Raw genomic sequence first — 27,570 nt, forward strand, 5'->3', positions numbered from 1 at the left:
AATAAAAGGTAACCCCATGGATGATGATGAGAAAATAAACCCTTTTTAAGATGTCAAAAGAAGGTATTGAGGTCCACGCAGGTCATTCATGGCTCTGAATTACTTACAGATGACTTGTGGCTCTCATTTTCCCAAGCATCATGAGACTTTTGGGGAATGTCTGGTTGTATACTCTTTCATGAGTGCGTTTTACATGGAGTAGAGTTTGACTCCACTCCGGCTGCTGTAACAAAATACCATAGACTGGGTAGCTTATAAACAAAAAGATGTACTGCACACAGGCCTGGAGGCTGGAAGCCCTGGCAAGGGCCTTCTTCCAGGACACAGACTGCCTATGTCCTGCTGAGTCCTCATATAGCAAAGGGGGCAGGGAACCCTGTGGGGCCTCTTCTTTAAGGACACTAATCCCACTCGTAAGAATGCACCCACATGACCTAATCACCTTCCAGGGATCCCACCTCTAAAAAACCACCACTTTGAACATTAGGGTTTCAATGTATCACTTTGGGGGGACTCACACATTCAGACCATAGCAAGCAGTACACAGTTGTCATCCTTGAGTCTGGGTACCACTGGTTCCTCTTTAAGGATTTTGCACAACCCAGAACATAGGGCAAAACGTTTTGGGCATAAAGGACCATGAAAGTGTAATCCTTTCAAGAGATTGAACCCTCTGTTTTTACATCAGAATCTGAGCTTTGGCATTCTTGATTTACTGTCTGGTGGCAAGAGTCTGCAGGCTTCCCAGATGGCGCTAGTGGTAAAGAACTCACCTGCCAACGCAGGAGACGCACGTTCAGTCTCTGGGTCCGGAAGATCCCCTGGAGGAGGAAATGGCAACCCACTCCAGTATTCTTGCCTGGAGAATCCTATGGACAGAGGAGGCTGGCGGGCTACAGTCCATGGAGTTGCAAAGATTTAGACATGACTGAAGTGACTCAGTACACACGCACAGGCAAGAGTCTGCATTTCTGGAATTTTAACGTGCAACTCAACCGTTCACTCACTCAGCACCTTTTATAGAGTGCCTGCTGTATCTGGAGCAGAGTGCTATGCCATGCTGTCAACCTGCTGAAGGGCTGGGTCCACAGACCTTTAGTGAGGAAGGAGAGAAACCACGGGAGACTTGACTAAAACTGGGATCCATTTGCCACCACAGTTTTCAAGAATGGCCTTCTTAGAGGCAGGAGAGGAGCATGAAAACCAGAGGTTGCTTGCAGTTCACCAGCCACCTTCTTTAGAAGCAAACCTTGGCTTAAGTTGAATGTTGAACATTAACTTGAATGTTGACCAGGCAGAAACGTGTTTCCATCGCCTTGTTTTATTCCTCACACTGCTTTGTTCTTTTGGCCCAGAAACAGAAAAGATAGTCCTCGAGGCAGGAAACGGGTTGCCCTCCTGGAAATTCAACGACCAGCTCTTCCCCTGTGACGTGTGTGGGAAAGTATTTGGGCGGCAGCAGACGCTGTCCCGACACCTGTCTCTGCACACAGGTGAGTCGGGGCCTTCCCCCTCGCACCACTGGCTTCTTCATGATCAAGAATCTGTGTTTCTGAGCTTCCCTGGCGGTCCAGTGGTTAAGACTCCGTGCTTCCAGTCCTGGGGTGTAGGTTCGCTCCCTGGTCAGGGAACTAGGGTCCCACATGCCACTTGGTGTGGACAAAAAAAAAAATTTTTTTTTTTAATTAAACCAGGAAGTGGTATAAATGTTTTTATCCTGACCTTTTCAAGTCATTTTACCTGGCACGTTCAAATAAGGCTCTGGAAAGTGTTTTTTATTTGTACTGAAAGGATCTATTGCATTCAAGGAGGATTGATGAGAAAGGATTTACATTTAGGAGTGTTCAGGTGAAATTTTTCACCTCTAAGGAGTTTATTGCTCTCATCTTGAAGGCATAGGGGGTGGGTGGCTGCACTCTTTCTTACTGGATTCATCTCATTGTGGTAGGTGGGAGGAAGGGGAAAGAGCATCTTGGTGGAGAAATAGTGTCTGTCTTTATTTATGTATGATAAGAGAATTATGGTTGATTCTGAGTGTTGGGAAGTGGAAACCCCAATAAATAGTAACTTAATCAATGTAATGATAATAAGCTAGGACAAAAAGAAGTGAGGTAAAATCAATATTAAACAGAAAGCAAGATGGAAATAAGAAAATGAGGTGTTTGAATTTTTACACTGAAGATCAGCCTTGTTGAAAAATTCAAATGTGTCTTGTTTAGAGCAAACAGAAAAGGATAAAATAAAAGTTTTATGTATCACACAAAACAAAAAAGCAAGACAGTATTAGTATAACAAGATTAATTTTCTCTTTATCTATTTTTTAATATTTTGAATCTTAAATATTAAACCAGTAAAGACCAAATTTAGTCATATACTTAGCCACAAAGAAAACTTTCACTTGTTCAAAAAAGTAGAATTTCTGTGTGCCACATTCTCTGAATATACTTCAATGAAATTTAAAATAACCAAGGGTCCATAAAACGCCCTACCTAATCAGATCAAAGGAAATGAAGAAAATCACAAATTCCAGACATCTAGGAGGAGTGAAAGGGGAACATTCATACCTAAACCTGGAACAAACAGCTGCAGCTCCGGACTGAGGAACATTTATGGACTTAAATGTTTTAATTAGAAGGGAAGAAAAACAAAAATAAAGTAACTTAGCACTCATCCTAAAGAATTAGTAAAAGAACAGATTCTAGGAAGAAGATCATAAATGCATAAATCCCTTTAAGTCTGTTTAAGAAAAACAGAGGCTAAAGTATTCAAAATCAGTAATGAAAAAGGAATCCTAACTCTTCTCGTATACATTTTCAGTTATTACAAAATGTCCCTGTGCTGGACGATGCATCTTTGAGTCTAGTTTGTACCTCCCGCTTCCCCACCCCTAACTTCCCCTCCCCTCCAGTAGTAACCACTGGTTTGTTCTCTATTTCTGGGAGTCTGCTTCTTTTTTGTTGTTGTTGAATTACTAGTTTGCTTTATTTTTTAGATTCCACATGTAATCGATACTGTACAATATTTATCTTTGTCTGGCTTATTTCACTTGACATAATAGCTTCCAAGTCCATCCACGTTGCTGCAAATAGCAAAATTTCATTTATTTTTATGGCTGAGTAATATTTCTCTAGGGGTTCCTTGGTGGCTCAGTGGTCAAGAACCTGCCTGCAGTGCTGGAGATGCAGGTTCAATCCCTGGGTCGGGAAGATCCCCTGGAGGAAGGCCTGGCAACCCACGCTGTGTTCTTGCCTGGAGAATTCCATGGACAGAGGAGCCTGGTGATCTACAGTCCATGAGGTTGCAAAGAGTCGGACACAACTGAAGTGACTTAGCATGCATACACGCAATATTTCATTGATGTAGCTACCACATCTTGCTTATCCACTCATCTATTAATGGACATTTATGTTGGGAAGCCTGATTTCTAATACAGATGTTATTAAAGAATTACTGGAAAATAAAGGCAACTCAGTGGCAAAAAAAAAAAGCTGAAAACTTTAAATGACATAGATAATTTAAGCAAAATTTCCAAAATTGACTGAAGCTGGTGGGAAGAAACTTGGACTGTAGCCTGCCAGGTTCCTCTGTCCATGAGATTCTCCAGGCAAGAATACTGGAGTAGGTTGCCATGCCCTCCTCAAATAAACTGGTTGCCAAAGGGGAATTTGGAAAGATGAGGAGACAATAAAGTATCAGGTCCAGAAACGTTTCCAGCTGGGTTCTTTTTTAACCTGTCAAGACTAGAAAATTCTGATATTGTTAAACTACTCCAAATGATAGAAAAAGATAACGGCTTTCCTGGTGGTCCAGTGGTTAAGCCTCCATGCTTCCACTGCAGGGGATGAGGGTTTGATCCCTAGTTGAGGAACTAAGATCCCACATTCCAGGGGCACGGCCAAAAAAAGGAAAAAGAGAAAGCTCAATGGTTCACTTTGTGGAGAAATTGTAATCTTAATACCAAAACTTAACCATCTTAATATCAAAGCTTAACAACCTCGCTTATTAATAGAAATGCAAAAATTCTAAAGAAAAGACTATTCTCTCTACACTGTAGGGCTCCTCCTGCGCGGCCCTGCCTGAACCCAAGCCACCAGCACCTCAGATGTTGGGGACCACCTATAATAATAATGATGCCTTAAATTTTGTGGCAGAAAACTTTTTTTTTTGCACTCTACCCCATCATGTAGATAAGACAGACAGGTATTTTCTTTAAGACAAGCCCCGTATTACAAAGTCAGAGCTGAGGACAGAAAAGGAAATTGTCCTTTTCTTCCTCTGCTGCCATCTGTTATCTTTGGCTGTACCTAAAAGCAAAGCCGGCTCCTTTTACTTTAATTTACTTGATTACTCAAATGAATTCAGAATGCCACTCTGAAAATGGCCCTGAAACATTGTCAGTTTTATGAAAGGGATTCTATTAAGAAATATAATTAAAGTTTTTTATTTTATTTATATACCATGAAAATTTCCAATTCAATTATTTCATCTGATTCATTTTTTCCCCCTTTAATTTCCTTCGTGTTTGTTTCTTGACTGACCCAGGCCTGGAGCTTAGGGAAAATGATGGTGTGTCTCTTACACGCCAGCCCTGGGCAGGCTGATTCACATGCCCTTCCTCAGCTCAGCACCCACCCTGGACCCACACACCTGGGGGCTTGGATACATACACACACACACACACACACACACACACACAGTATTCTTGTAGCCTGTATGGGGCTCACGTTATCAGGAAGAGAGGCCTATGTGTATCCAGAAAACAGATGGTCCAGTTGCCCTGGAATTTTCTTTTATCTTTGAAAGTATAAATGTAGGAGCCACGAGGTGAAGACTTTATGTGCATGTCTGCTCAGCTGTGTTCGTCTCTTTGCAACCCCATGGACTGTAGCCCAGCAGACTCCTCTGTCCATGGGCTTTCCCAGGCAGGAAAACTGGAGTGTTGCCATGCCCTCCTCCAGGGGATTTTTCCCAACCCAGGGATCGAACCCGAGTCTCCTGTGTCTCCTGCAATGGCAGGCGGATTCTTTACCACTTGATCCATCACGGAAGACTCTTTAGATATTCACAGTTCCAGAGTGTTCGCTTTGTCCCCACTGGAAGTGAGATTTGCGCCCTCCTGTCCTGGATACCTCTGAGTGGCCTTTTGCAAGGTGTTGGGCTTTCGTTTCTGAGTGTGGTTTGGGTTCTCTCCTGTCCCTTCTTCCCCAGAGGAAAGAAAATACAAATGCCACTTGTGCCCCTATGCTGCTAAGTGCCGCGCAAACCTGAACCAGCACCTGACTGTCCACTCGGTGAAGCTGGTGAGCACGGACACCGAGGACATCGTCAGCGCCGTCACCTCCGAAGGCAGTGATGGGAAGAAGCACCCTTATTATTACAGGTGAGCCGCCGGTGGAACCCGCCGGTCCCGGCTACCCAGGCCTTCTCGAACACTCCCTGCACGTCTGCTAGGGCACACGTGACAAAGTGTCTCGTCTCAGCCTCAGGGCTGTGCTTCCCTGTGGCTCTGACTCCTCTGCTGGCTTGGGTGGCCGGGAAGAGTTAATTAAAAGGGAAATGGTCATGGAGGTGGTGCTGTGGGGTAGGGTCCGGAGAGAGGAAGGCTCTGGGGCTATTAGCTATGAGGTCCCTATAGCCTGGAAGCTCCCGCCTTTATCACTGAGCAACTCACTGCTTCCTGAGAACTATCCTAAGGAAAGAATGAGTCTGAGAACCGTGAGGTATTTCACGGTTTCATCCTTTCCCTTCGAGGTGTTATCCTTTAGTACCTGGAGCTGCCTGTTTCTCTTCCATAGTCAACCGTGAATCAGTATTTGGTGTGGTTGCTGTTTACAGCCTGACTTGTCAGGCTTGCAGAGTTTATCAGCACACCAGCTCTGCGAATATCTTGGCCAGGCTGTCCTGCATCCCTTTGCCCGAAGGAATCAGTTAGATGATGTAGAGCATCTGGAATCTGTAATTTTGAATTAACTGTATGATTATTTAGTATCATTATAGCATGAATGGGATTGTTACATTATGCGGGCATTTAATCCATCTGGCACGGTGACCACTTCCGAGCTGTCCCAGAAAGCGGAGGAGTTTCCTAATGCCTAGCCCTTTGGTGGGACCAAAGCAAGTCAAGGTCGTCGGGATTTGGGAGGGGACCGCGTGCTCCTGAGTAGCCTCCGTTTAGAAGCTCACACATTGCTCTTTCGGTCCAGCTGTCACGTGTGTGGATTTGAGACGGAGCTCAACGTCCAGTTTGTCAGCCACATGTCACTCCACGTGGACAAGGAGCAGTGGATGTTCTCCATCTGCTGCACGGCCTGCGACTTCGTCACCATGGAGGAGGCGGAGATAAAGGCACACATCGGCACCAAGCACACAGGTGACCTCCTCCCCCACCCCCACCCCCACGTCCTCAGCCCTTCCCTCCCTTCTCTCCCCCACCCCTTGCCGCCTCGCCTGACAGGGGCATCCGCGTCACTGTGACATTTCCTTCCAAGAGGATGCTGTCCTGTAGCCCCAAGGCCATTGCCTGGCCCGGCTGATGCCTCGCCTGTCTGACATATTCACAGGCTCAGATGCAGTTGAGAGGCTCTGCTTGTCCCTCATCCCAGTCATCACCATCATAGGTAACAGTTATGGAGCTTTGATGACGCCCTAGGCTTGTGATCTCTTCTGACCGCGCTCCGCCGTCCGTATTATTGTGGGTGTACCACACAGGGAGACACTGAGGCTTCACATAGGTCAGGTCTTCTCTTCAAGGTCTACAACCAGCCCTGACCACTTCCCTGCTGGAGCCCGCTGTGTCCACGCTGTTCTGATGGCCCCTGGCAACCCTGGGCAGAGGGCTGCCGCTCTTTGTTTTCTGGGGTCAGAGCCCAGCTCACCTAGCTCTGCAGGCTCCCCTCCTCTTCCCTGAGACTGCAGCCCTGCCCCTCCCACCCCAGGGCGATGAATGGCAGCTCTGTACAAGCGCAAAGAAAACCAGCTTCTCCTGAAACCACCTAAGGCTGCAGCCAAGACTTTGGCCGGCGCTTTCCTTTCCTTTAAGGCCGTGCTGGTTAACTCCGTCCATTTGACAATGTTAACATTTGACTCCACCACGCACTCGCCCGCTCCCAAGTGATGGTTACGAATGACACCAGCGTGCAGTCATTAAGTGACCATGAAGAGGCGCTCCCCCTGCCTTTTGCTTACAAGTCACTAGCAGAGGTTGCTGACCGCCAGCCCCAGGCAATGGATCTGCCCCTTGCGTCCTCGGCCCGTGACGGATTTGGGAAGGGGCATTTCCCTGACAGCTGTGCTGGCGGTGTGCATGGACGAGAACCGTCTCTTTCTGCTTTCCTGGCCGCCGTGGCTCCGTGGCGCCAACAGCAATAAAAGCTTGCTTTTGTCAGTAAGTTGAGCAGCTCTGACTCGGAGGTCTGCAGAGAGCCGTTATGCTGAGCGAGGAGGTGCGTCTTTACGGTCTGTTTTCTGACTGTAACCACATTAGCACCGTGGGCAGCAGGTGAGCTGGGAAACCCACATCCAAGACAAATTAAATTCAGCATTTCTGGAGTGGCCAGTGGAGGGAAAGGCCAGCCTCGCTTCCATTTCCACTGGCTTTCAGATTTTTCTTTTCTCTTTTCTGTTACACTTTCCTTTCTTCTGACCCTCTCCACCCCAAAGTGTGCCTCAACCCAGCCAAGAACCTTCTTCCTCCCACCCCGATCCACGCCCCCTCTACACTACCCCAAGGAAACCGTAGAAACTAACGCCTGGAGAAATGTTGGACTTGCTCACCTAATTGTCGTCACTGGAAACTTCACTTTCCCGAGTAACCGCTGCAGGCTCACTCACCTCCTCATTGCCACGAGGAACACAGCAATATCTTGTTCCCTCTGAGATAGTGGGGAAGATTCCTACTTAGTACAGAGAGCCCAGAGTGAAATGCATTAAAGAAGTTTCTCCTTTACCACAGTAGAAGCCTTTAGTGCTGCTGCTATTAGGGAATAAGGTTCTATCCTATTCTATAAGCTAGGGGTGCTAAGCAGCGTATTTCTTAAGGGCCAGAAAGTAAGTATCTCAGGCTTTCAGGCCATACAGTTGCTGTCAGTACTGTTCAATCATGCCATTGGATGGAAAGTAGCCACAGACAATATGTAAAAGAGTGGGCATGGCAGTGTTCCACTAAAACTTGATTTACAAAAACACAAAGTTAAATTTGGCACAAGGGTTATAGTTTGTGACCCCTAATTATAAGCTAATAGTCTCACAATGAGGGTTTCTTGTATCTAGCTGCTGCTTTGAGGTGTTTGAATTTGCCCCAAAATATGTCAATCTATGTCTGTAATCAACAAGCTGTGTGATTGCAAAGTTATGATATGTATACACTATGTATACTCTATAATGGGGCTTCCCTGGTGGCTCAGTGGTAAAAAAAAAAAAAAAAAATCCGCCTGCTGATGCAGGAGGCACGAGTCGGATCCCTGTATCAGGAAGATGCATGCAGGCAGACTCTACCATTTGATTTACCTGTCATAAGAACGGGCGTCTTGTGCGTCAGTACCCTGGGAGATCTGAGTGCTTTCTTGTTACCTAAGTGAGGTTGTGACCTACAGGATAAGCTCTCATGAATCACAGATTTTTACGTAGTCTCCCTAGAATCCACGTCCTTCTTCACACTTCCTTACTGGCTCCTCTTACCCAAGCAAGACACACTGGTAAATGAAGTGCTGAGCAGGAATTTGAGGAACTGTCTGCTGTTTGGTGTTTGACTCTTCCTTACTCTCTTCCTCTCTGGCTCCTTGTCCCTGCAGAAAAATCAGGAAGGGAAGGTATTCCCTCCGGTGCTTTCTCAATGCAAATTTTGCTGCAGTCTTTAAATGTTGCAATAATGGCATTAAGGAATTTGAACAGCTATTTGGAAAATACAGTCATCTGTACTTCACGTCACACTGACACCAAAAGAATTCCACATAACTTACCCATCCCTGTTAAAAAATCAACCCTAGAAAGGCTTGAAGAAAATAGAATATTTATCAAACTTCCGGAATGAGAAGGATTTGTAAGATACTGAGTGGCACACAAAATCACAAAGGAAAAAAAACTAAGAGATTTGACACAGAAGTTTCTTCTGTTTGCAAAAGAAAAGCAAAGTTAAAAAACCACAGTCTGTAAAATGTGTTTATAAAAATGACCAAAGGTTAATACATTTACAGCATGGGAAATTCATATAAACTGGTTAGAAACACTTAGAGCCTCCAGTTGAAGAATTTACAAAGGACATGAACAGTCAACTCACAATGAAAGAAATAAAAACGAATCACTTAACATCAGCAAAAATACCCAACCTTGCTAGCAGTCAAACTAAAACTCAGAAGTGGCTTACGTTTCACCTGTTAAGTCAGGAGCATATCTTATAACGTTCTCCACTGTTGCCAGAAGCTGCTGATCCTCCTGTGGCCGTGGCCTTGCAAAGTGGCAGAACTTTTGAAAACTAATTAGTATACACCAAGAGTCTTGAAAATGTAATGTACTATGACCCAGTCATCCCACTTCTGGGAATTTATCTGTAGGAAAAATAAAAGCAGCCAGTATAATATTAATTTTAATTTAAAATTTAATTTTAAAGAAATATTTTAGGAGAGTAGAATAAGTTTAAGGCTTCCCAGGCGGCACTAATGGTAAAGAATCCGCCTGCCAATGCAGGAGACCTAACAGATGTGGGTTCAATCCCTGGGTCGGGAAGATCCCCTGGAGCAGGAAATGGCAACCCACTCCAGGACTCTTGCCTGGAGAATCCCACGGACAGAGGAGCCTGGCAGACTGTGGGCAATAGGGTTGCAAAGAGTCAGACGTGACTGAAGCAACTTAGCATGTTCACACATGCATGCAGAATAAGTTTACTCCATGGATATAATACTATCACTTAAAACTATTAATTCATAATTATTTTTATAAATTTTTTGAGAGCCAACTGTATCTCAGGTATATACAACAACATGGGAAAATACAAAAAGTTATTAATATTATTATATTTTATAAATATTGTATGTTATATTTTATAATACAATAATATAGTCTTCAACAATGCTTACCATGAGCCAGGCATTGTTCTTGGTGCTTTGCATATAAAAAACCACTTGAGTCTCACAACAAATATATGAGATACTGATATTATTTCCATTTCTTAGATGAGATAATTGGAGCACAAAGTTAAATACCTTGTCCCAGGTCATACAGCTCCTGAGTGGGACAGATGGCATTCAAACTCAGGTATTCTGGATCTTAAGTCCTTATTCTTAACCACTATGCAATTAATGGCAACAATTTTTAAATTGAGATGTTGACTTTTTAAAAAATGAAAATACCAAAAATGTAATAGTATTTGTATTGAGGCAGAAAGAGGGTTGGTATTTTTTTCTGGGCTCAGTTGCTCAGTTTTTGTCATTTTAAATTTCAAAATATTTAGGTTTGTAAATTCTCCAGTTGGCTGTCCTTGAGTTTGAGGTTGCATTACCTGTGCACGGGCGTCCTTCACCAGAAATCTTTGTGATGCTGAAGATGAATGACCACTGGGATCATAGTGAGCCTTGGACTGGGCTGACAAGGGCACCTGGCTCACACCCTACAGATACAGCGAAGGGGCATGTGAAGGGGAAAGGAAGCTGTGTAGACAGAGGATTACAAGGTGAATGGGCTGGGCTTGCCTTGCCATGCTGTCGCCCAGAGTATCTGCCATGGCTCCCGTATAGTTGGCTTCCCTGGCTGCTCGTCTGTAAAGAATCTGCCTGCAATGCAGGAGGCCTGGCTTTGATCCCTGGGTTAGGAAGATCACCTGGAGAAGGAAATGGTAACTCACTCTAGAATTCTTGCCTGGAGAATCTGCATTTCTTAATTTAGGTAGCTCTCCCCAGGGCCATAAGCCTGAGGGTACTTGAAGCTATTCTTAAAGATGGTAATTAAAATTATCTGTTTTTATTTATTTAGTCCACACTGTGCAGCTTGCAGGATCTTAGTTCCCCAACCAGAAATTGAACCTGTGTCCCCTGCAGTGGAAGGGCAAAATCTTAACCCTGGACCACCAGCAAAGTCCCCAAAATTTAAAAGCTAGTTTAATCATGCACAATATTCTGTTGGTAAGACCAGTCTTAGAGGATGGATTTGGTCAGGCAATGCTGGGGACTCAGGGCCCCCACTGAAAATATTCTGTTTGTCTACAAAATGTGACTGAACTGGTTCAATATTTAGATAAGAGACTGGCAGTCGTGGTGCTGGCTTTCTGGGTACCAAAGGAGGGATGTGAGTTAAAGGCATGTTCCATCCCTGCACGTGGGTCGATAAGTGAGGTCACCTCCTGTCTGTGCAGGAACCAAGTTCATTTCTGCTCAGGAGCAAGAGTTTTTAAATTGCCAACTGAAGTAAGAGTTGGGTGCTCTAGGCATAAGGAAGTACAGCTCTTCAAAGAGAAACACTGAAAACATTGTAAACTGGTAAATATTTTTCCTTCCTCTTTTTACACACATGTTTTAATTGGACAAGTAATTCATGGTCACTGCATAAAAATGTTGAAAGCCAAATTAAAAAACAACAAGCATAAAGCTGGTCATTTGATACACTAAATGTAACCACCATTACAGCTTTACTTCTGGACTTTTTATGCCTATATACAAAATATCACTTATTTTTTTAATCTCCTAATAAAGTTTGTTTCTAACAGTTTGCAGTCACCAAATTACTTAATTGGCTGATTTGAACGGAACTGAAGCACAGTCTCCTTATAGTTGCAACCCTAAACTACCCTAAGACGATGAGGTTGCATTGAATTGGCTTGGGGACGATTGACATCTAAACACTGAGTCTCTTGAACATGAACAGTGGATCAATCACAGATACTTGGCTTTAGAATGTTCATTTTTATTTATTACAGTTTACCTTCAAGTGGTATTATACCACTTCATTTAGTATAAGAACCTCACAATAATTTCTCCTCTCCCAGCCTTCATGTTACTGTCATCATATATTTACCTGTTATAAATACTACATTATTTTTGAACAAATTACTTTTATTATATTTTAAAGAGATGTTAAATAGTCAGAAAAGGTTGTCTGTCTACTCATGCAGTTATCGTTCCCAGTGTTCTTCATTCTTTTTGTGTAGATCCATGTTTTTATATTTGGTGTCATTTTCCTACTGCCTGAAGAACTTCTTTTCACCATTTCTTACAATTGGGGTCTGTGGTAATGATTTCTTTTGCTTTCTCTTCGTCTTTATTTTCTTGTTTTGCTGCACCACACAGCGTGTGGGATCTTTAGTTCCCCAACTAAGGATTGAACCCATGACCCCTGGAGTGGAAGCACAGAATCTTAACCGCTGAACCACCAAGGAAGTCCCTCTTGCCTCCATATTTGAGATATATCCTCACTGGGTATAAAGTTTCAGGTTGACAGTTGTTTCTTTCGGTACTTTAAAGAAGTTGCTCCATTACTTCTCCCTTGCATTGCTTCCAGCGAGAAATCTGCCATCATATTATTTACTTTAGTTCCTCTGCACATAATGTAGCTTTTTTCCTCTGGCTGCTTTTAGGATTTTTTCTTTATCACTCATTTAGAGCTATTTGATTATGATGTCTCTTGGTACGGATTTCTTTATCTTTCTTATGCTTAGAGTTCATTATGTTTCTTGGATCTGTAGATGTATGGTTTTTCCTCAAATTTGGAAAATTTTTTGTGTTTTCAGATATTTCTTCTGCCCTCCCCTCCCGGTTAGGAACTAAAGTTGAGCTTAAGCTACCAGCAGGCATCCCACAGCTCACGGATGCTCTTTTCATGTTTGTGACTCTTTTTCCTCTCTCTTTCATTTCAGATCATTTCTGTTGCGATTATCTTCAAGTTCACTGATCTTTCCTTCTGCCGTGTCTAAGTCGCTAATAATCCCATCCAGTCTGTTTTTCATCTCAGACACTATGATTTTCATCTCTCGGAATTTGGATTGGGTCTTTTTTATATCGTTTCTATCTCCACTTAACTTTCTGAACATATAGAATACAGTTACAATAAGTGCTCTTATGGCATTTCCTGTAAAGTCTAGCAACTTTGTCAGTTCCTGGCAAATCTGATTGGTTGATTATTCTTTCTGGTTTTGGGTAGTGTCTTCTTGTTTCCTGGCATGCCTGACCATCTTTGTTTGATGTCAGACACTGTGATGGTTGCCTTGTTGGGTGCTGTACACTTTATATTCCTATAAATACTCTTGACTTTTGTCTTAGGCATTATTTGGCAACTTTGATCTTTTGAGGGTCTTGCTTTTATGATTTGTTAGGCAGGTCTGGAGCAGTGCTCCATCCAAGAGACTAATCATTACCCACTAGTAAATGTTTTTCTACTCAATGCCTTGGGAATTATGAGCTTTTCTAATTTGGCTAGTGGAAACAGACACTGTTCTTGAAGCCTTTCAGATGGCTTTTTCCCCTTTAACTTTGGGTGGTTTCCTCACACACGTGCTCTGATCCCGACTCTTCTGAGTGTCCTCGGGGGGCCATCTGCAGGTCTCTGGGTTCTTCTCCTGTGCTTCTCTTTCCTCTCGGGTGCTCTGTCCTGCAAAGTCCAGGCATGTTAATCTCCTCAGAGCCTCAGCTCTGTCTCCTCAGTTCAGTGAGTCTGCCAGCTGGTTCCCTATCCCTGCACCACAGCCTGGATGGTGAAGTCTCTCAAGGCGGGAAGCAGGGCAATCCAAGGGCCCACCTCTTGTCTTCCCTTTCTCTCAGGGGTCACTTCTCTTCATTGCCTCACATCCAGTGTTGTGAAGATTATTGTTTGATAAATTTTGTCTGGTTTTTTTTTTCATTGTTTCAGTAACAGCGGTCAAATCCAGTCTCTGACACTCTGTCTTGAAAAGAAGCAGAAGTCTCCTGATGCTAGATTTTCTTGGCCTCTTGATTTGTTTACTACTGGCTTTGAGGGAGAGCCCAGTGCCCTGATGAAGAGCACCGGCACTAGAATCAGACCATGTGATGCTCTGGTCCACCACTTCTTAGCCGCGCGACCAAAGCCATGTTAACCTGGCTCTGTCTCCCTTCCCTTGTCTGTAAAATGGGGAGGATAATGGTCATGGCTCATTGGATTTTTGAAAGGCTAAAACGAGATCATGCATTTAAAGCATGACGCAGTTTCTAGAACTTGGTAACACGTTCATCTTAGCTATAATTTAAATTATTATAAGACCCCAATAAATACTTGCCAATTGAATATCTACTCTTGGCCCAAGAACCATATGTGTCATCATCATAGGTGACTGGGACCTGGGACCCAGCACTGGCAAAGCAGGAAACCTCAGTGTATGCTCCCTGAATGAAGGTGTAGCCAGGAGGCCCCAACTCTCCGCCACCCATGATTGCTATTATTCTAGGGTTTTCATCTCCTAAATAACAGACCTGGTTTTTTTTTTTTTTTTTTTTAATTTTTCAGGGGAAGACAGGAAGACCCCCAGTGAATCAAATAGCCCCTCTTCCTCATCCCTCTCAGCTCTGAGTGATTCGGCCAACAGCAAGGACGATTCAGACAGCTCTCAGAAGAACAAGAGTGGAAGTAACCTGCTGGTCATCTCTGTCATGCCTGGGAGCCAGCCCTCCCTGAATAGTGAGGAAAAGCCAGAAAAAGGTAAGGGAGGAGGTGGGCTGGGCTGCTCAGTCCTATCCACTCTGCAGGGATGACCCAGTCTTGAGATAAAGCCTGGAGAGAAGTGATGTTGCGAAGCAGATATTAGGCCTGGGAACAGTATAACACATAGCCTCTAAAATTTGCATGTGGATTTTTGACTTAGTTTGCATCGGTATATGGAATGAAAGGATGGAGAGTGTGACATTGATGCCAAAACTGTGCCTTTAACTCATGTTAGCGCAGAGATGCAGGGAGCGGTGCCTGGAACAGTGTAGCTGGGGGGAAAGAGAAGGAGGGTGGTCTCCATCCTACCCCTGCCCTCCTCTCCCTCTGCCCCCTGCACCGGTACACCCAGCCTCGGTCCTTGCAGGGTTCGAATGCGTTTTTTGCAACTTTGTCTGCAAGACGAAGAACATGTTTGAGCGCCATCTGCAGATCCACCTCATCACCCGGATGTTTGAGTGCGACGTGTGCCACAAGTTCATGAAGACCCCCGAACAGCTGCTGGAACATAAGAAATGCCACACTGTCCCCACCGGTGGGCTCAAGTAAGGAAAGCAAGTACAGAACCTTTTACTGTGTTGTTTTATTAAACACCCTGCCTCCACCCCTGCCCCATCCCCTCCCCTGAAGGTTTTTGGGGTCATGGAGAGGGGGAGCTTGGCCTGGGTGGGAGCATTAGTCGGGCACACCTCTGCTGCCTTTAGCTGGATAGGAATTAGACCTGTCCCCAAGGGGGTCTGCAGATGTCAGCACAAGACTCCCATTTCCCAAGATGGTCACCTCGCTGAAGCAGCCCAACACGGGCATGTAAGAGCAGACTCAGCCTACACCACTTGAGTTCCGTTCAGATTTGATTGTAAGGGACTTAGGGGTTATAACCTGTCCGCACGTGCAAATCATTACACTGTCACTGCACTTCACCATCTCTATTTTTTAGATGATTTGCCACAAGTCTTTTAAATAAGCACTACAACTACCCCAACCACACCCGCCTCCAGATATCGGATACTTGCCAGTGTGAACAGGCAAGAGGCAACATTTTCATGCAGAGATCACGTGCCTCGTGTCTTCCTGCAAACATGCCTTACGCCTTCCCGGGAACTGGAATTGGGATCTGCTGGTGTCGCCTTCGTGAGATCTGACACCTCTGATCACATGTTCTTTGCAGATCCCCAAAGACCTAGACAATGAGCATCATCATTAACCAACATTTGCAACAAGCCCTCTGGTCAGAAGAGAGACCCATCCGTTATTATCAAAACACGCTGTGTGTCTGGCTTGATAATAGGTGCTAAAGGGCAAACAAGGAATAAAACATAATTCCACCCTCGGGAAATGTACGTCCGAGCTCTACCAGAGTTTCATCTTCCTGGCGCTTCTGAAATCAGAGGCCCCGTTCACGAGGCTCTTGTGTTCTAGGAAAGGAGAAAGAAGCATCTGTCACTGGGCACAGAAAGACACACCATTTTCAAAGCATAATTATTCATGTTTAGCTGAATTGATGGTGTAATTAAAAGAATGAAAAATGACATTTTACTTAACACAAGAACAAGAACACCTCTTGTTTTTAAAAACATGTTTATCTTTGAAACTCACAGCTTGCCAAGAGAAGAGGCATGACTGTCCTGAATGGGCGAGGGGTGGAGCGACCCAGCAGGAGCTCGGGAGTCAAGTGTTGGGGGCAATGCAGGGTGGAGTCCCTGGGCTCCGGCCCGGTCAGGGGGACCCTCCTCAAACACTCCTCCAGACAGAGGAAGTGGCACCCGCTGTCAGATCCCATTTTGGTTCACTGTTGGGGCTGATTAGGTGGGGCGGGGGGAGGGTAGGAGGAAGGGGAGTGGGGCGATGAGCATTCAAGAATACGTGAACGGGAAATGCCTAGCACGTGCGTATTTGGGAATTTGATTTGGTTTATTCCCACTGCCCCCCTCAAAATATACGCGTACTCTTACGTATTTTTTAAAAAGCCACGTATTTCCTTGGTTGGTTTAGTGCTCACTGCCCTTCCTAGAAGCCCAGTCACGCCCGTTACCTGTGGCCCCAGCCAGTTGTGGCTTTGCCAGTTAGAACCCCCTTTCCTCGGGGACCTACGGCGTTCCCGAGCCTCAGGCCCACTGGTGGGGATGCCAAGTGAACCTGATGCTTTTTGCAGGTGTAGACACTTCCCATGCAGTGCTAACGGTCCCCGATGTAATAGTTCATGTTCTAGGCTGACCAAGTAGAAGAATACTTTGACAAAATTGCTAATACCTTCTGGCTATACAGTGAGTCTTTTTTGTTTTTGTTTTGTTTTCCCTTTTCCGTCTCAGAGAAGTAATTTGTCAGAGAGTCTCTACGATAAATAACGGGAACGTAGAAAACCCTTTCCCTCTGCCTGAGCAGCGAAAGAAAGATTGAGCCATGGGTCACAGAAACGTCCTTAACATGAAACAGACTGCTGATGTCTAAATTGCTTTTCTGTGATGGGACTGCTTGTACTCTATATCCTGTTCATAATGCAGATCAAATAAGATTATACTATTATTTTTCTTTTGCCGTAGCTCAGGACAGTGGTGAGTTTCAGACTCCTCTAGGTAAGGCCCAGCTTGGCGTAGGGGTTGTGTGTGCAGCTGACCTGGGAATGGGCTTTATAGTTCTCTTGCGTGCACTCTTCTGTGAGCTGAGGTTCCGAGGCTAACGGCGGGCTTGGCGCTCAGGAGCAGTGCGCGGGCTCTGGGTGTGTTGGGCTCTGCTGAAATCCTCTCCAGACCCTCCGAGGACAGTTCACTCCCGGGCCCTGCCCTTGCAGGTGCCAGTCCAGAGCCGAGGCAGCCACTTTTGCATTTGCATCCTTTTGGTAAAGAGAGCATACACGCTACAGCCATCATATCAACCACCGACTCGAGCCCGGCAGCTTCTACAGAGCGAAGCTCAGCAACATCTGTGAACCTGCCCCTCCCTTACCCTCCTTGCCCCTCTGGGCAGCCAGGGGGCCTGGGGGCAGCATAGCCTCACTGCCTAGGATGGAGAGGCCCAGACTTTGTCCCGGGGCACAGCCCGCCCATCAGGTGATGGAGCTCTGCTAGAATCTGCCTAAATGACTTGTAGAGACCAGTCCAGTAAGGAATCAGTGCCCACTATGGGCTCCTCTACTGAGCACTGCAGAGAATGCAGAAGGAAGGGGAGTCCCGCCCGCTGAGAGCTTATGATCCCTTTGGATGACTATTATTTCCATGATGTAATAACATTAATCATTAATAATGCATTAATGATGTCTTCAAGGTCCAGATAGCAGCTGTCTCCCTCCCCGATCCCTCATTCCTAGACAGGCTGGTGGGTGGGTCTTCTCCTGAGCCCCAGTGACGGTTCTCACCTCCCTTCCCTGATGGAGACCCAGTGCTGTAGGAGAGACAGGTTTTAGGAGTCCAGATCTCTGTATCTACAGCACACTTGCTCCCACACGCACACACACACACACAGGCCTTCTCAATCCTAACCACCCTTTAATCAGCACGATTCTGACCCCTACGACTCTCTGTTTGCTGGAGGTAGCTCTCCCCTATAAGCTGTTCTTCAAAACTCTTAGCCTTTCTGCGTGTGCTTGGTGTGGTGCATGAAAAGTCGATTCTTTGTGTTGCTCCCATCTAGAGGGGAGGTCTTGAGGGTGAGCCCTCGGCCCTGGCCGGTCGGGGGCGGGGAGGGCTCTGAGGGGCCGGGCGGGGGCGGGGGTGGGGGGGGCGGGGACTGGAGGGGAGAACAGCTTAGCTGGGTGCCCCGCCAACCTGGCGCTGGCTCTGCTCCCCTTCCTGGGGGCTGGCATCCGCCAGTGCAGCCAGGAGACCCCCGTCCCCGAGCAGGCCAAGGGATGGCTCTGTCCGCAGCAGAGCCACCGAGGGTCCTCAGGAGGCAGCAGGGCCGGGTTGGGCAGGGGCCAGGTCGGGTTTCGGAGCCGGGAGGGCAGCCGAGGGCAGGCTGGCGAGGCGGGGAGCAGCCGGGGAGGGTACCCCCCCGGACCCCGCGGGGCTGACCCTCTCCCGTCCTTGCTTCCCCCCTCCCCCGGCAGGTGCCCATTCTGCATTTATTCCACCAACCGCCCCGCCGCCATGGAGTGCCACGTGAAGACCCACTACAAGATGGAGTACAAGTGCCGGATCTGCCAGACGGTGAAGGCCAACCAGCTGGAGCTGGAGACGCACACCCGCGCGCATCGCCTGGGCAACCACTACAAGTGCGACCAGTGCGGCTACCTGTCCAAGACCGCCAACAAGCTCATCGAGCACGTGCGCGTGCACACCGGGGAGCGGCCCTTCCACTGTGACCAGTGCAGCTACAGCTGCAAACGCAAGGACAATCTCAACCTGCACAAGAAGCTGAAGCACGCCCCGCGCCAGACCTTCAGCTGCGAAGAGTGCCTGTTCAAGACCACTCACCCCTTCGTCTTCAGCCGCCACGTCAAGAAGCACCAGAGCGCGGACAGCCCGGAGGAGGACAAGAAGGGCCCGGCCCCGGCCTCCCAGGACGCCGGCGGCCCCGGGGCCCCGCTGCTGGTGGTCGGGAGCGCCCGCCACCTGCTGTCTCCGCTGTCGGTCATGTCCGCCTCCCACGCCCTGCAGACCGTGGCCCTGTCGGCCGCCCACAGCGGAGGCGGCGGCGGCTCCGAGCCCAACCTGGCACTCAAGGCCATGCCCTTGAACGGCTCCCCTCTGCGCTTTGACAAGTACCGGAACTCGGATTTCGCCCATCTCATTCCCTTGACGATGTTATACCCCAAGAACCAATTGGATCTCACATTCCACCCTCCCCGACCTCAGACTGCGCCGCCCAGCATCCCCTCGCCCAAACACTCCTTCCTGGCCTACCTGGGACTGAGAGAGAGAGCCGAGACTGTCTGAGGGCAGCCGGGCTCCGTACCAAAAACCAAGAGACAGAGACAGACAAAAAAAAGACAAAACCCGCGAAACTTAAAACACAACCCCAGCAGGTGTACGTTGCTGCAAAAACCTACAGGCCCGCCCGGGTCTGAACCACGTGTACTGTATATCTTTAGTAAGGAATAGAGAATTGGCTCTGTGTGTATACCTATTGCATTGACCTGAAAGCTGCTTTATCCAATCTTCAGAGAGGTGACCTACTGCACCGTCTACCTTCAGAGGCATGCCTCCCCAGCCACCCACTCCCACTCTCGGCCCTTCTCCTTACTTTGAAAGGAAACCTGTCTTGTTACACCCTAAAGAGAGTGTCCTTAATAGCAATCAGCACTTGTAAGCTTCCATACCGGTGCATTTTGTTTTCTGTTGGGCGAATGGGGCATGTGGGCGTTTGTGGATTCGGAAAGAGACAGCCGTGTCGTGTGCCATGACATTTGCACCTTCTTTGTACTGGCTTCTTTGACAGCGATGAGCATTGTTTGCCCTCCTGGGTGGTTCATGCGCTGCATTCCCTCCCGGAGCTCCTTCATCACCTTTCCCCTCTCTATTTTGTGGCTGCAGAGTGGTAGGGCCTGGTGCTTACTCGATGAAGGAATGGTAGACAACTCAGTGCTGCCTGCGATTTCTCCAGAGTCCTGGAGATCTTGTGCTCGCGTCTCTGGTTATGAAGGAGCAATTGAGAGCCCCACCTGGAAGAAATAGCTTGCAGCACTGCAGCTGACATCACAAAACTCAAGTGTGTTTTGTGTGTGTGTCCATATGTATGCAATGTGTATGGTACACACACTGCATCATTTTTTAAGGGCAGATTAAAAAAATATATATATATGTGATGTATTAAGTCAGTGGTTACCATTTGTTTGCAGGAAAAGAAAAAACAGTGTATGAGTGAAAATTTTTATGGTTGATAAATCCAGCCAAGGAGATTAAAAGGGGTTTGGATAAATTCTGGGTATAAATGCTCAGACTAAAAAAAAAAAAAAAAGAAACGGCAGTTTTGCACAGTGCTTTGGTCTTGCACTAGCTTTTGTTTCTCATCTGCAAAAAAAAAGTAACATAAAAGGAAGAAAATGTACCTTTTTTATGGAATGAGTAGACTGTATGTTTGAAACTTTTGTCATAACCTCTTTGACATATAACAACCCAACAAAAAGGTGCTGTTTAGTCCTACCGTTCAGTTTATGCCCCTGAGACGTTTCCATTGTGTTTGCAAATTGTCTGGCTATAGCGGTGTTCTCCATGTTATTAGTAATTCTGTATTCCATTTTGTTAACGCCTGGTAGATATAACCTGCTAGGAGGCTAACTTTATACTTATTTAAAGCTCTTATTTTGTGGTCATTAAAATGGCAACTTATGTGCAGCACTTTATTGCAGCAAGAAGCAGGTGTGGATTGGTTGTACAACCCCTCGCTATTCTTAAAAAGTCAGAGGTGATGTAAAAAGAAAAGAATCTTTGGCTAAACATGTTAATGGCTTGTATTTTTAAGACAACAGAATTTCCAGTATGAAACAGGCTAAAAAAGCAGGAAGAAATGTGCTTTGTATGATAATGGGAAGTTTGGAATATAAAGTTTATATATTATTTATCTGTGAAGAACTGGTGTACAGGAGGAATGCTTTCTTACTGCGTTGCTGTTTTCCATCATGTGTTACCCTAGAGGTGGGATTTTTTTTTTTCCATCTGTTTCATCCGGAGGGAAATAAAAGCATCCCGAATTTTCTTCCTCTAGTCGGTTTGCTTCCCCGAAAGCTCCCCCTTGTACAGAGTGCAGGAAGCCGGAAGTCTGCACCTTCTGTCCACACACGCTCCTCCCCCACACCCACCCTTCCTCCCCCAGACCTGGCAGGTGTGCCCCGCTCCCCTTGCCAGTCACCCAGCCCTGGCAAGCCTGTTTACACTAAGGAGCTGTCCCCGGGGGCGGGGAGGCCGAGCCATCGAGGGCGGGAAGCTCCCGCTCCCTGGGTCGTTCTCCAGCAGAGACGCCTGTTCTTGGCCACGTTTGAAATGTCACTCAGCGTCGCCCTGTCAGTGTTTCAGTCAAAGGCACTGTAGACAGGTATGGACAATACACTCCAAGAATACCGGGCTTGTGGGTGGGTTGGTGTTTTTTCCAAGTCACGTCTTTACCCCCATGTGCTGAAGAATGTGCCACTTGGCTAGTCACCTGCTTTTCACAATTGCAAGTTCAGTAATTCAAGTTCAGTGAAGGAGGGCCATGGGGAACCCACAGAGGCTGGCAGGAGGGCGAGCCCCGCGTGAGCAACGGCAGGTTGAAACCTGAAGGGCGGCCCTGACAGGACTGCGGATTTTACAGCCACTTGTGCAATACGAGGTCCTAGGGTAAAACTTTCACGATCAAGAGGGGTGTTGGAAGGAGACGGTTACCGCTCAGATGTGTGCCACTGAACTCGGATTTGAATGACTTAGTGATGCTTAATGTAATTGGGCAACTTTTTTAGCACTTTGGAAAGAGTCATCAATCTTTCTGGTAAATTATAAAAGTTTTCTGAGTGAGAAAAGGTGTGTTTGGAGTTTGTTTGACTTTTTATATTATTATTATTGTTATTAATAAAGAAAAATCTACAGCATTTTTCAGATTCCACTGAGGTAATACATACCCCTGAATTTGGTTTGCAGTTTGATACTCAGGGAAGGATGTATTCCATAGATATCCTTTCCGTGTAAAACACTAACGTCTTTGAGATAGTCACCTGCCAACTAACTTTGATTCTGTTTTCACTATGCATTCTTCAATGAAAGCTAGCTTATTTTTCCATATAGTGATACAGTTAGAGTTCTCTGCACTTTCTTCTCTCCTTTTTTTAACTCCTCGTATTATGTTCAGATGATCATACTGTCAAGGTTTATGTACATTACTGAAAATTTGTATTGTATAAAGCTTTTTGCATTACAAGGCTGTACAGGGTCATTTTGACAGTAACTGGTATATTCCTTTGCATCTTATGTTGCATTGCCAATTTCTAGTGTATCCAGTTTGGAAGTATAATATACTCTAATTAAAAAAAAAAAAGGTTGGCTATACTCTTGTTTCTTTTTCTTTCTTGAGTGCCATTCTTGGCTACTTATTAATCTGAGTTTTGTCTTGCTGTGTTCTGATATTCGAATTTCAGTGTGTTTTAGGTAAGTTTAGTCTCCAAGTCATGTCTGACTCTTTGCAACCCCATGGTCTGTAGCCCACCAGCCTCCTCTGTCCATGAATTCTCCAGGCAAGAATACTGGAGTGGGTTTCCATTCCTTTCTCCAGGGGATCTTCCCAACCCAGGGGTTGAACTCGGATCTCCTGTACTGCAGGCAGATTCTTTACTGTCTGAGCTACCAGGGAAGCCCTAGGAAATGTTCGCTACTAGTTACAACTATTGCAAATGCAAGTTTTGAACAGCCATGGTTCTAATGCAAACTGCTATTATGTAAATCATTCAAGGCCATTAGTATTGAGACTGTCTCATCCATCAGTACAGCTGCAAGCTGGCTCCTTCCAGAAAATACTTTGTGACACTGGAAAGTGTACACCAGCCTTACCCTCTCCTGCTTAACAGCATTTTATTGACCCCATAGCCAAAGAGGGGACTACAGATGAGTAATTCTATTTGTCTTAATGAAGTCTAGCAACTATAAGAACTGTAATAGGTGGTATGTTTTATAAGCTAAATAATAATCTATCTGAATGCAAGTTCTAGTTCCCCATTCAAAGGAAGGTACTGGAGAAAGAAACTGAGCCCAAAAGAGAGAGAGCAAGTGAGAGTGACATCAAGCGAGCAAAAACACTGATAAATGCAAACAATTTTTTAAAACACCATTTTAAAGTTCTGTTAGAAAAAAAAGAAAAAAAGTTGTTAGAACATCCCCGTGAATCGGTGATGGTTGATGAAAAATGCAATGCAGCAGAAGAGAATCTGCTGGTTCACAACTTGCTTATTAATATCCTTTACTTGCAAGAAATTACAAACTGCTTCACTTTAACATGTAAAAGATGAAATTTACTTTTTATAAAATGAGATAATGTAGGAGAAGCCACTTTGAAAACGGCCAATCATTAATCAGACACTATACTCCCCTTCGTGTTTTCATCCAGTAACTGTCTTAGGAGACTGAATAATCCTCTCTCCCTTGATTCAAATACTCAGTTGTGTTTGGTGTTTATTGAAAACACTAAAATAACTCAGACTTCTTTGCTTTTTGCTAGCACTACAGGCAGACATGACATCTCATTTTGTGTATGTATTTTTTTCCCTTAGATTTCACATCTACCTCACATTTTCCCTTTGGTTGAGAAAAGCCAGAAATAGAAAGAAAATAATCATTAGTTTGTTAGTCGTTTCTCCTGCTAATGAGCTTTCAGTAATGTTGAAAAGTGGATGGGATGGGAGCCATCCAGGACAGGACAGGCCTCATCCCCTTCCATCATCATTTACTCAGATCGATGCTCGGGGACCCCGGCACCCCCACCCAGCTATGTGGCCCCTGTTGGAATTTCACCCATGATCATACATCCTTTTACGCCTGTCTTGTTAAATAGACTGTAAGCTAAGACTCAAGGCCACGTTTTCTGTAGAGTCTACAGCTGACTGGCCCCATATGGTGGACGCCAGAAACTGTCCTTGATCATTTCACAGAGCCACAGCGCTGGTCATGGGAACAAGGAGAGGTGTCAAGGCTTGATGACCACTGGTACCTCCATACCCACAGTCAGAAGCGTCACATGAGAGCCCCTGGCTGCCAAAGGTCACATGGGGCTCATGAAGGACTTGCAGCAGAAGGCACATCTTAGTGGCCCAAACGCAGAATCAAGTCACCTCGGTGCGTTCAGTCCTTGGGGGTAACTCGTACAGAAGGAGAGAGGGCAGTGGAAGGGGACGGCAGCTGAGTGATCGCATCTGTTGGCAGTGGTCCGTAAGCAGCCCGGGGGCACATACAAAATAAACATAACTTCATCAGTTTTTTCATTCGTGCGTGCCAAGTTGCTTCAGTCATGTCCAATTCTGTGAGCCCGTGGACTGTAGCCCGCCAGGTTCCTCTGTGGGATTTTCCAGGCAAGAATACTGGAGTGGGTTGCCATGCCCTCCCCCAGGGCATCTTCCCAACACAGGGATGGAAACCTCATCTCCTGCATTGGCAGGCAGGTTCCTTACTACCAGCACCACCTGAAAAGCCCACTAAGAGAAGGCCAAACGGGAATCCTTCCCAACAGTGCCTTAAGACCTGTGAGCAAAACTCACAGAATCAAAGAATACTCTTGGGATTCAGACTGCGTTCCAAGGTGTCACCGACCTCAGATGTTCAAGAGACCCCAGACAACACTCTTACGTCTAAAACTCCCAGAACAGAAGAATCCCACACAAAATGAGGTTTATTTTGCAAGTAATTAAAATTCACTAAGAAAGCAAATGCCCATAATGCTGGCCCTGGGGTAAATAAAGTGTGGCTCTATGGACCAAGGGGCCCATTCTTCTGTCCAAGGTCTGAATGGTCTGAGGTTATCCATCAGGGCCTCTTCTTTATGAGTTAGCTGTTCTCCCATTCATAATTCTTGCCAGCTGGATCTGTAAAACAGGAAAATGTAAATCCTGCTCATGTTGGTAGGAGCTGCAAAGGAGAAAGGGAAAGTCAATTGCTGTATTGCCTTGGAATTCCTTTCTGATGGAGTTAAGGTAAGTGTAAGTTAATTCGTTTTCAACGGAATTATAGAACTTGAGCAGAGAATCTATCTCAGTTCATACTTCAATTATTTTCCCCTACACCAGTCCCTAGAGGTGGTCTTCCAGCCTCTTTAGTGAGAATGTCTGGATGACAGAGAAGAACGTGTTTTCCAACCACAAAACACATTCCTGTGGAGTTAGATCACCTGAGTTTGAAGTCTGACTCGGAAGCACCTTATAAAAAGAAAGATTGAACTAGATGGTCTCTAAGATCCCTTCCCACCCTAACAGATAACATGTATGATGATCCCATGACTCTTGCTGAACAAGCAAAAGTCAGTCTGAAGCAAAAGTGGTCACCAAACAGAACCCTCGCAAGGCAGTTACAGCAACAATGGCACCTCAACATTTTCAAACCACAACAGACTTAAGGGAGAAAACAATGCCTAATAATATATTTTTGCCCACTTCAGGATTTGGGAGACCTAAAATGTATGTCTTCTGATTAAACATTAGGCATCATGCTTGGATTGTCTGCAGTCATCTTGAGGGTGGCTCGGGCTTCCCAGGGGGCTCAGGTGGTAAAGAATCTGCCTGCCAAGCAGGAGACGCGGGTTCGATCGCTGGGTGGGGACGATGCCTTGGAGAAAGAAATGGCAACCCACTCCAGTATTCTTGCCTGGAGAATCCCATGGACAGAGGAGCTTGGTGGGGGTCGGACAGAGGAGTCCGTGGGGTCGCAGAGTCGGACTCAACTTAGCAATTAAACAACAACAAAATGCTTCACCTAACTATGGGTACTTAATCTGCTTAGAGGATTGGGAGTGGCCAGGTGGCATGGAAAGGCTTCCCCCTGGCCATCAGCACGCCTCTCACTCCACCCCCTCCCTTTCCCACCACTTGCTTCCAGCCTCCACCTGGTGCCGCTGTGACTGCTAAGCGCTCTGCCAACCACGTGTCGGGTGTTTTCTGGAGAAGAGCAAATGGTTTTCTTTTAAAAGGTAAGGAAAGGCACTTTAGTTTTAACCTAAAGAATATATTCTTCCCATTTTGCCACTTGTTTAGAAAGACTCTGGACCCAAGGACTCTAAGCACATTATCAATGCTTACAGGAACGTTCATTGGATGGGAAGATGACACGTGCTTTCCAGAAACATAGGAAAATGACTGACCTATGCCCCTCATCAGACAAGTAAGAGCAAACACAGGGCTAGAACCAGGGACGTTTATCTAGCCATCCTCCAGCCTGAATCCCAGAATGATGTCGCTCCAGTCTCAAAGATTTCTAGATAGGAAATGTCATCACTTGCCTTTAGAGTTCTTCTATTTTTAACTGCAATTTCTAATTAGTGGTCCACAGACTTCGCAGTGTGTGTTACAAAGGACAATCAAGCCCCCTCGTTCCCTTATGTCCCTCTTCAAATAGAAGGTCTGTTAGAACATTCTCCACACAATGAGTTTGATCAGCATTTATAGTTTGCCCCCTTCTTTTATCTCAGTGTTTTCTGGGTTCCCCTAAAAAGCTGAACCCTGAGATTTTTTTTCGGAAGTAATTCCAGAAACAAAAGTGGGAAACTAGAAAGAGTGAAGCAGGTAAGAGGGGAAAGCCAATCCCAGGGCGCTTTGGCAAGACAGTTGCTGCAGTGAAGAACTGGCATTGAGTCACCGTGGGAACCTCCTGAGGAGCTGTGTGAAAGTGTCTCAGGATTGACAAGTCACACGAGAGAAGGGAGAATGCGCCCAAGCAGCCGTGGTGTGTGTCAGTTCCCTTGCACTTCCGGCTTTGCCCATGGTTTGGAATGACTGAGAAGTTCCCCACAGACAGCCACAGAGGCGGCAAAGAAGCCAATGGTGCAGCATGGAAGAGACTGTTGGTGAAGCTGAGGGGAGGTGCTGTCAACCACACCTGACCGGAGTTGGTTGCTGCAGCGAAGGCTGGAAAAAAGCAGGTAAGTCTGTGAGATGCAGAGCCATCGGTATCTGATAAGATCGTCATATTTGGCATAAACGTTGACATCCCTTTATTAGCCTCTAAACCAATGTTGGCTGTGCATCCAACCTGTTAGGTTCACCTGAAGACCTTCTCCGTTCCCCCACTGGAAGCTGGAAAGAACCAAGACAGTGTTGGCTTGTGGTGCTACGAAAGGAAAGAGGTGGACCTGAGAAGCACGTATTAGTAAAGGCTCTCCCTCCTGTATAGCCAGAGAGAAACTATGAAATCTCTTTAGAGCCCTCCCTCCTTTGGCGTTCGCCTTTTGATTTCTCTAATGAGACTGAGTCCTTCCAGGACTTGACCGAGAGGAAATTGCTTGACGGGGACATGGGCTGTCCTCCACCTCAGAGAGCCTCCTAGACTGGGAAAGCCGCGT

At 46.0% G+C, this 27,570-nt stretch overlaps 2 protein-coding genes across 11 annotated transcripts in view; one reads left to right on the forward strand and one right to left on the reverse strand.

Moving 5' to 3' along the window:
• The window catches only part of ZNF827 (zinc finger protein 827), a 190,552-nt gene extending 167,966 nt beyond the window's left edge, over window positions 1-22,586 (forward strand). For 4 of the 9 annotated variants that reach the window (XM_086346490.1, XM_086346491.1, XM_086346497.1 and 1 more), the window contains 6 exons: window positions 1,356-1,493; window positions 5,209-5,380; window positions 6,204-6,370; window positions 14,440-14,631; window positions 15,002-15,179; window positions 18,677-22,586. In XM_086346490.1, the coding sequence (XP_086202616.1) occupies window positions 1,356-1,493; window positions 5,209-5,380; window positions 6,204-6,370; window positions 14,440-14,631; window positions 15,002-15,179; window positions 18,677-19,505 (1,676 nt within the window). In that variant the 3' untranslated portion in view covers window positions 19,506-22,586. Of the gene's footprint in view, window positions 1-1,355; window positions 1,494-5,208; window positions 5,381-6,203; window positions 6,371-14,439; window positions 14,632-15,001; window positions 15,193-17,174; window positions 17,208-18,676 lie in introns of all 9 variants that reach the window. The other 5 variants (XM_086346492.1, XM_086346498.1, XM_086346493.1 and 2 more) reach the window with 4 other exon arrangements.
• A 2,308-nt stretch (window positions 22,587-24,894) lies between these two features.
• Window positions 24,895-27,570, reverse strand: part of C17H4orf51 (chromosome 17 C4orf51 homolog) — a 49,559-nt gene continuing 46,883 nt past the window's right edge. For both annotated transcript variants that reach the window (XR_015144155.1, XM_086346501.1), the window contains one exon: window positions 24,895-25,105. Coding sequence is in view for 1 of the 2 variants with exons in the window: in XM_086346501.1 (XP_086202627.1) it covers window positions 25,061-25,105 (45 nt within the window). In the remaining variant the exon portion in view is untranslated. The remainder of the gene's footprint in view (window positions 25,106-27,570) is intronic.

The sequence above is a fragment of the Bos grunniens genome, chromosome 17 (genome assembly GCF_055505025.1).
Source record: "Bos grunniens cultivar Pamir isolate PY7600 chromosome 17, Bosgru_T2T1.0, whole genome shotgun sequence".
Classification (NCBI taxonomy): domain Eukaryota; kingdom Metazoa; phylum Chordata; class Mammalia; order Artiodactyla; family Bovidae; genus Bos; species Bos grunniens.